Source organism: Aegilops tauschii, chromosome 6 (genome assembly GCF_002575655.3).
Source record: "Aegilops tauschii subsp. strangulata cultivar AL8/78 chromosome 6, Aet v6.0, whole genome shotgun sequence".
Lineage (NCBI taxonomy): Eukaryota > Viridiplantae > Streptophyta > Magnoliopsida > Poales > Poaceae > Aegilops > Aegilops tauschii.
The window spans coordinates 465,169,652-465,178,706 of record NC_053040.3 but is presented as its reverse complement, the minus strand read 5'-3'; the positions used below and the strand labels follow the sequence as shown (position 1 = coordinate 465,178,706).

The 9,055-nt window shown below is 40.4% G+C and overlaps 1 protein-coding gene across 1 annotated transcript; it reads right to left on the bottom strand.

Annotated features, from left to right (window-relative positions):
* Window positions 1–6,032: 6,032 nt before the first annotated feature.
* Window positions 6,033–8,747, bottom strand: LOC109731639 (photosystem II 10 kDa polypeptide, chloroplastic). Its single transcript, XM_020290808.4, has 4 exons — window positions 8,442–8,747; window positions 8,196–8,304; window positions 8,029–8,081; window positions 6,033–6,326 (listed from the first exon to the last, which is right to left on the bottom strand). Exons 1-4 carry the CDS (start codon window positions 8,566–8,568, stop codon window positions 6,232–6,234), a joined length of 384 nt encoding a protein of 127 aa, XP_020146397.1. The 5' UTR covers window positions 8,569–8,747; the 3' UTR covers window positions 6,033–6,231.
* Between the last annotated feature and the right edge of the window lie 308 nt (window positions 8,748–9,055).

The following is a 9,055-nucleotide window of genomic DNA, read 5'->3' as shown; positions in this document are numbered from 1 at the left end:
TTGGAGAAAAATAATTTGAAATAAAAACCAAATAACTCCAAATTGGAAATAATTTCCAAAAGGACTTTAAATTAGATCCTTTTAAACTTCCAACTCATATTTCATATGTTTTGAAGAAGTCATTTTATCTTCTCTCATGAAAACCATTGAGTTGCTTGAAGTTTCTGAATTGGAAAAATATTTCCAAATGGAATTCAAATATTTTTCAAACACCCTTTTCATTTATTTAAATGGCAGAAGTCATGTCATCTTCTCTCTAGGGTTTTGTATTTGAAAATAATTTGAATTCACAAAGATCATAAATGCAAAATGAAAGTTTGGGAAAGTCCTTTTATTCCCTCTCATTTAACTTTCAAAAAGTTCGAATTTCAATCACTTTCAGTCAATCAATCACACAACCATCAAACAATCAATCAAATCTATCTATTTAATATAACATTCCAAAATTTAGAATTTTGGGATGTTACATAAAAAGGTATACCCTTCCGTGGCCGAGGCATCATGTCGACGCCCTTTGATATGCAAAGCAGAAGAATGAATCATCATTATCAACCAAATCAAGTCAAAATAGTACCTTATGTCATTGACAGTATAAAATAACAACATCTAATAATTATTGCAACCATTACTAATATAAACAACTCTATGATAGATGACAAAAAGATTTCTACAATTTAACTTCGCTACTCATAATGCATCATGTTTCATAACTAGACCACATTGGTTTCCATGGAATGTTCTGTTCGTGGTTGGTTGTTTTGATATCGGCGACCATGCTTGTCTCACGACAGACACAAGTGAGCAAAAAAAGTGATGAACCCATGTAATGGGGAGACAATCTTGTCACATTTCAGTTCACGGTGATTTAACATTTGATCGATTCCAATATAGAAAAAGGCTGCTAACGTATATGTTAAAAAGCGGCCCCCACAATTTCAGATGAACAAAATGTATCGCCGCTATAATACTATGGATATCGCAAGTAGATACAACACATTCATTCCTTAAAAACAAGGAACTCAAGATCCAATGTAATATAGAATTTTTGATATATAGAATAAACAATCTATTATATCCTTCCTGACAAGATCTTCCCGATAAACAATGGAAATACTACGCAACATCCCCCCTCCCCAAACAAAAGGTCGTCATTCTATGTAATTCATGGATAGAGTGCTAAGGAATCTCTACGAAAATAGATGTGCATTAGGATTCATGATTTGGCTAACAATTAAAATAGCTGACGAGAGCACCACGAACTAAGTTGAAAATCCACCCCAACCTGTGAAATACAAGAGGATAGTCGCTCCTAATGAAACAAGGGAAAACTACTTTCATCCAATTTTCGGCCTAAAGACCGCACAATGTGAAGTTAATATGAATCATGACCTCGAATTCTTCAACTAAACAAAGCATGAATCCCGAACACAATTGGAGCATCGTTCTCTATAAAGGCATCATTCTTGAACCGAGATATAACGACAAACTAAGAAGCCTAAATCGATTCAGATGAACTCATTGCAAATCTAAGGAATCTAAGTGGGGAGAGGGAGGTTCCTCTTTTTCTCGATCCAACTTCGGGAGTGTTGAAGCTATCTGATGTTGTACTCTGATGTAATTCAATTATGAAATCCTGGTTGCCGTAATAAAAATATGAAATAAATGACGTGTTTGATATGAAATGTCAATATGATTACTAAATAGATTATCAATAATATGCCAATTAGCCTGCTTATTGAGTTTTTCTATTGTAGACAGTTTCTTAGATAACACCGTGGGCGATGAACTAAAACAACCCACACAGTTTCTAGAAACTAGGTGTGTTGCATCAATGAACAATCACACACGACCTCTTCTCGACAAATATTTGCGTTAGGCCACCTTGCACAAAAGTCTCCACATAAAAAATTGTGTGTGATATACATAAGGACGGAAACATTTGTTTGAGATTCACCGTGTGGGATGTACATACGAACGGAAACGATTGGGCATGTATAATTTTCTCCAATGGCTTGCCCGATCGCACACGAGCTCTTTTTGCCCGGCGTGTGTGACCGGATGACCTATCACCTGATATCTCCTTTTTATTGATCCGGTATTGGAACAAGAAAGGGTATCCCACACCTATTTTCCCAGAGGTGACCCTGGGTATCAAACCCACGAGAGGAAGATTCCCTTGAAGCAATGATCTCTAGCAAGCTTTTACCAAAGCGTCAAATCCAGCTTTTAACCGGATCAGCAAGCAAATTGTGATTCAAACACTTACAATAAAAAGAATGTACGAGGTTGAGGTCTTAATGCTTACAATCATGTATTGATGTTGGGATAAAAATTATATTAGTTTGTGCTCGGGAAGTCACCCATCAAGAGGTGCTTGCTTCGTATCGGAGTGGGGGATGTGTCGAAATAACATCTTGACCGGCACAAGTCCTGCATCAAAAATCAGTTGTCCTATCAAAGGCTCTATCTATCTCACGGTTGCCCCGATAATTAAGATAATAATATCAGACAAAAGCATTGGGTGTTTAATGACTACACCTCATGAATCCCCAAGGATATGATCCATGTTACCCTACTAAACCTTACTGTCACCGGTGTTCGGTATAACAATTCATGGTCCCCTTGCTCCTAGCCTCAAAAGTGCTCAATCTCCATGATCATGAGTACCTGCAGGGATGAAGATCGCGGACAAGACAAGAGACACTTCGCGAAACAATTTTATTTCACACATATGAGACGTCGTGTCAAAGACTTCCATTGATCCCTTCACCAAATACCTGGGGTTGCAAGGCTCATGCCTCACCCCATACCTTACCGAACTACTCACACATGGAGATCAGATCGCGAGAAGAAAACATTGAAGAACACATCTTGGGATTGACTGATTGCAATATGTCTTACAATGGATGCCTTGTGCGATGCGCGATTACAAGTATGAACTAGATCAGAGAGAACTATGGTGGTGGAGATGTCTATGGAGATGAAAATGGTGGCCGCTAGGGCTTGTGGATGAAGATGATGATGAAGAGGTTCTGACTGTGCTCGACGCTCCCCTTTCTGTTGAAATTTTGACGGGGTCCCCTTTTCAAAATTTGTGCAGGTGGCCGACCTGCCTCGGTCTCCACGCCAAACGACCGCTTACGCGAGTGTGTGCGGTCGCATGGAACACCGTCTTTGACTCTGGTAGCTTCTCGCGCCTCCTGGTGACTTGTTTCTTCTCCATTTTCCTCCCTTTCCTTTCCCCCACGCGATTTCTTTCCTTTTTAACCCATTTCCCGTGGAAAAATATCAAAGAGGGGATTTGTGGAATCCTTTGCATTCATTAGTCATTAGTGGCAATATCGGAGCGAATATCTCTCTTTTAATAAAATATCTTGGTTTAAATAAGGTTGAAATGAGTGTAAAAATATTACTCATCATCACCGATGGTTTCTGAGTCGTGTGGGAAGGACCCCCCTATCACACACACAAGCAAGGTGATGGTTTAAAACTCTGTTGCAGAAAGGGGTTAAAAACCATTTGTATAGCATGTCTCTGCACCAGTGCTTCCTCAAGCAAACGATCAACATGTGATTCAGTCGTCAGGCTCCTTAAGGACAACTTCCCTCTCAGGTGGGAGTATTTTCAGAACACTGCATATCATCAGTTAAGAGTGTCACTACATTCAGTTAACGGACGGCCCAGATGGAAGGATGTGAGGAGATCTGATGGCTCACAGAGCTCACCATTCACTGTACCGTTTTACCATTCTTGTAGTATTTCCATTGTTGCTACTATTTACCGTCACCCTCTACCAGCTGAGCTATGTAAGATAACGCCCTTGGTTGTAAGGCTATGCCATTTTCTATGATGAACAACTCAAACACTTTATAGCTAATAGAGTATATGCTAGTTTGATACCATATTCGCGTTCCTCGTGACAAACCCTAGCTTTTCTTCCCAAAATCTGATCCCAATCTCGAGATGGGGCATGACAGGGACGGAGGTGTTGCTCCCCATCCACTCAACCACACATGAAGCTAGGCTGCAGAACACGCATCGTTCGCTATTCTAGCGTGTCCCAACTCTCCTTGGTCGTGGTGGCACGACGGCGACATGTTTCGGTAGAGAGGTGGGAGAAGAGAGAGCCGAACGAGGACGACAACGGTTATCCGCAATACAACCTAGGCCGACTTGGATAGGGTTGGATGGGCTGGATCGGACCGAGCCAGTATCTACATGGGCCATGCCGCAACGATTGTTGGATACGAGGTGGAGATGGGCGAACACTGGAGGCAGAAAATCCTATTTGTCGCATTCTACGACAGATTGCCGCTGTTTTGCGAAGGGTGAGCGGCCGAGCGACGCCTTTGGCCGGTCCATTTATGCAAAGCGTAGGAACTACCAATCCGGTTTTGGAAGCTTCTAGACATTCCCTGAATCTGTTTTTATTTTCTTCTACTCGTTTTTTTTGTTTTTCATCGTTCTTTTTTCTGTTTCTCGTTTTTTTCCTTTTCTTCTTTCCTTCTTCTGTTTCTTTTTTATTTTCTTTTTCGTTTTTTCCTTTTCAAATTTATTTTCATTTCTCCAAAAATGTTCAGGTTATTTACAAGTTGTTCATGATTTCGAAAAATATTTGGAAATTCCAAAAAAGCGTACATTTTTAAAATTTTATTCAAAATTTCAAAAAAAAATCATAAATTCAAAAATGCATGGGGATTTCAAAAAATGTTCTTGTTTTCTAAAATATTTTCTTAATATTAAGAAACGTTCCTGTTTTAAAGTTTTTCTCAAAACTCAGAAAATTTTCGCATTTTCAAAAATGTTCATAATTTGTTTTTGAATGTTTGGACTTTGGAAAAATGGTTCGTGGTTTTCGAAAATGTTCGCATTTAAATTTTGGTTCAAAATTTAGAAAATCTTCGTGTTCTGAAATTTTGTTGATAAATTCAAAAAATGTACGGGAATTTCCAAAAATGTTTTTTCCTATAAACTGTTCAGAATGTATAAAATGTCCCTGTTCTCATTTTTTCTAATTAAAAAATCATTTTTGAAAAATATTCGGGAATTTCAAAAAAAATCACGCTTTTGAAAAATTGTTCGGAATATCAAAAAATGTTTCCATTGTCAAATTTGTTTCTCAAATTTAAAAAAATGTTCGGATTTTTGAGAAAATATTTAGTATTTTCAAAAATTGTTTCTGTCATGTAATCCATGGTTTTTAGTTTTTTTTGAATTTTGAAATTTGTTTGAGTTATTCAAACAATTGTCCAATTTTCAAACGTTACTCGTTTTTTTACAAATGTCTTCACAATTTCGAGGGAAATATTGAATTTTTTTCCAGATATGCCCAGATTTTCCATTGTAGTTAGTTCTTAGGCTGGTCACAATGGGCAGAAACTTAGGAGTAACATCACACACTCCAACACAAGTTTGCTTATGTGGCACATATTTAATGAAGAGAGAGGTACTTGTGGTAACTAGCTAAGTTACCGGAACATTACACACTTCAAGAAACAATGAGTCTATATCCTAATAAATACATCGCTGCATGACACTACATACATGTTCCTTCCCACTATGGAGGTAGTAACATAGTCTAGGAAACTGTGTAGGTTACTAGCTTACGTTCCTGCCCATTGTGACCAGCCTTAGACATATGTGCTCCTCTATAGTCAGCAACACTTGTCAGGTCGACTGGTTAGCCGCTCTCATTGTCAAGCAGCAGATCCAGAATTTGACGTAAAATGCGTCAAATAGGAGCTCCCACAGGAGACGCTGCTTTACACTTCCTTTTCGTCTCCTCCCCCAAATCCGACACCGGCAACAACATTTCTCCCACACCCAATTTCTTCTTCCCCGTCTCAGTCTCGCTGTTGATTCCATCGGGCAGTCGCAGAGTGGGGGTTCAATTCGATCGAGGGCAGTGAGCGAGGTGGCGACCGCCGGCGGCCACTATATTAATCTTCTGGGCACTCTGTGACACGAGTCAGGCGCGTCCCAAATACCTAGGAACAGATGCGCCTATGCATGGTAGAGGGTGCGTGCATACGGGCTCCAAGAATCCACCCTTTTACAGTTTCCAAAGTAGGAAGTATATCGTTACAGCGTTACGTACATACACATAAACCATCTGTTCGGATCAATTACTTTGCATCGTTGATTGCATACATTCACAGGAGGTAGCTATGTAGATTACAGAGACGTGCATGCAAGCAGAGACCCGGCCCTGTGTTACACGTAGATGCTCTCTTAGCCGGCGAGAGCGCTGGTGTTGTAGACGAGGAGGACGCCGCCGCCGAGGAGGCCGGCGAGGGTGACGGCCCAGATAAGAAGCCCGGTCGTTCCTGCATGCGAATATTACGGACGTGGATCAGCTTACTGGTTTTGTTGGAGAATTTGAACAAAAACACTTCTAAATCATCTTCTTTTTCCACGAGGAAAAATAACGTGTATCGGTCTGAAGTGAAAAAGAGTAATATTTTCCATCCAAATAAGCCCTAAACTTCTTAGGGCTCTTTTGGTCCAAAGTAAAAGTGAAAGAATGAAAAACAAATCCTATGGTGATACTATTCACGCCTTTGGTTCAAAGGAATGAGGTAAAGAAAAAATGAAGAAAATTTTCCTTCGAACCCAGTTTCAAAGGAATAACACAGGAATCATACTACCTACTTTGACCTCCTTTTCAAATTCATATGCATGAAGAACAAGACTATAAACCTTAGTGGCATGATAATATTCTGACTATACATTTTCATGTGGGTTGATTTTAATTTGACCATGTTTATTAGGTTTCTTGTGTTTTTTCAATTCCTATGAACCAAACACTCAATTTGATATAATTCATGTGTTTATCATTCCTCTGTTTTGCACATGCATTTCTGGCCTATTCCTTTGTTTTCCCTATTTTTGAGTTTTTAGAATCCCGCAAACCAAAGGAGCCTATATACGGATAATCACTCAAGAAAAATTTCTCAATACGTGTCTCTAGTATACCACCAAAATACCCTCCATCCGTTACTTATGCTTACTAGTATATATCTGTGATAGTGGAAAATAAATACTATCACATGCATTGATTGTACGTGTCATCCTATATACATAAGAAGTTGATCCCCACTATCCTATTTATCTCAACATGCACACATGCCACCTCATCAAAGGCCCACCACTACATGCATGAGAAAAAGTTTTCATTATTAGTTGATCTCATGCACATCTTTTACCCCATCACATATGTCACCTCACCAAAGGTCCACTCAATATGCATGAAAAGAAGTTTTCTTTACGTTATGCCACGTATATTCAAAATATCTTCTGACTACACAATAATCAAATAAATATATAATATTTATTTTTAGCTTTTGTTCATATATTATTAATTCAATGATGGAAGCTTCATACAATCAAATCACCGAAATATATTGCAATCAATTCCCGCAGCAACGCACGGGGTTTTCTCTAGTTATCATAGATATGCATGCTCTATGGTTTAGTAAGCGTTTGAATCATGAGCTTATATTGAAATTAATATTATTAGCATTGTCGTCATGATTTAATTATTGATTTAACTAATAAGAAAATGAGCTAATATACCCAACAGAGATAGTAAATCAAATAAGATAGTATCTCTCTCATGAATCAACTACTACGTAAACAAGCACCTCTAACTAGATGGTAATTCACATTGCCAATTACCAGTTGAGTATATAACTGTGGTTCTGCCCCAAGAAAAACTATAATTGCTCTTCTTTTAAGCAAAACTTTCATCTCTTCTCTATCGGTTATGTAGCTCGATTGAATAAGCTTAGACTTTTTTACAGGAATAAGCTTAGATTTGCAGCTAACTTTTACGGTATGCCCAGTATAAACATGTATCAATTTGTAGTTAGGTAACAACTTGTACAGTAAGTGCTATCTTTAATCGGGTACAGGTGTGCATGCATGTATCACAACTGTGTGCATCGACCCGATGCAGAGGCCAAAATTCTACATGCATAAGCATGTGGATATTGAGTAAGAGGTACTACAAATAGTAAAATTACTCACCGCCGGCGTAGCGGTCACCAGATTCAGACCATTCCTCTGGCGTGTAGATTGGGCTGCAAATTAGCAACGTGAGTAACTGTTAGGTACGTATGGTAATCACGTGACCAATCGATGCCAGTTCCACCAAGGTCTACCAAACAATATCTCATTCATGTCTGTTGGGTTACCTGTAGCCGTCGACGTTGGCGCCGTACTTGTCAACGAACTGGTACACGCCCTTCTTGCCCACCTTCCTGCCGTTGGCGTCGATGTCGACTGTCAAGCCGCCTCCAAGTCCTGCGGAGTAACACAGATTTCCTCGAATCAGACCACTCAATCCATCCATGGATCTCATGGTCACCAGAGCATGCATGTGTAGAACACAGCAGTTGGAGGTCGCATGCATGCAGGGGGATGGCTGATGACGGACGTACCAAGGGGCTTGTCGACCTTGATCTTCTTGCCACCGCTGCAGACGACGGCGAAGGAGGAACCCCGGCGGGAGAGGGAGGGGACGCTCGTCGGCGCCACAATCGGCGAGGTGATCATGGAGGCTGCCATCTCGCGCGCGCTCTCTCAAGCTCTGTCTGTCTGCGCTTGCCAACTCTGTCTGAAGAAAAGCGTTCAGCACTGGCGCAGCGACGGGCCAATATACTCCAGCCTGGGGCGCCCAGACATGCGGCCAGGGGCGCGCGTGGATGGGATAACGCTGTGTGTGACCGGCACGCCGCTCACGTGGCGGCACGCCTGTGGCTGGCTCGCGATACGTTATCCTCATTGGACCCGTTCGTGTGGAATTTCTAACCGGGAACAAAGGAAATGTTTGTGGTGACTGCGCGCGCGCAATCGGCTACTCCACATGTGGTGGTACTCTGCTGCTGCTATGAAGGCACTGTGACGAGAGGACCGTAAGAGCATCTACCGATGCGCCACGGACGCGCCCAGACAAGATAATGACTAATCACACCTCAAAAAATCATTTTTTTACAACTGAATACCTCAATTATGAAATCTCAAATCCATATAATTACATGCAATGTGAAATCTA

What these genes read in the sequence shown, in the direction of transcription:
- LOC109731639 (XM_020290808.4), bottom strand. Translation starts at nt 8,568, where the DNA reads ATGGCAGCCTCCATGATCACCTCGCCGATTGTGGCGCCGACGAGCGTC. An exon ending in CAAGGTCGACAAGCCCCTTG is followed by an intron (nt 8,305 to 8,441) that starts GTACGTCCGTCA and finishes GTTACTCCGCAG; the next exon opens with GACTTGGAGGCGGCTTGACA. An exon ending in GCCAACGTCGACGGCTACAG is followed by an intron (nt 8,082 to 8,195) that starts GTAACCCAACAG and finishes GCTAATTTGCAG; the next exon opens with CCCAATCTACACGCCAGAGG.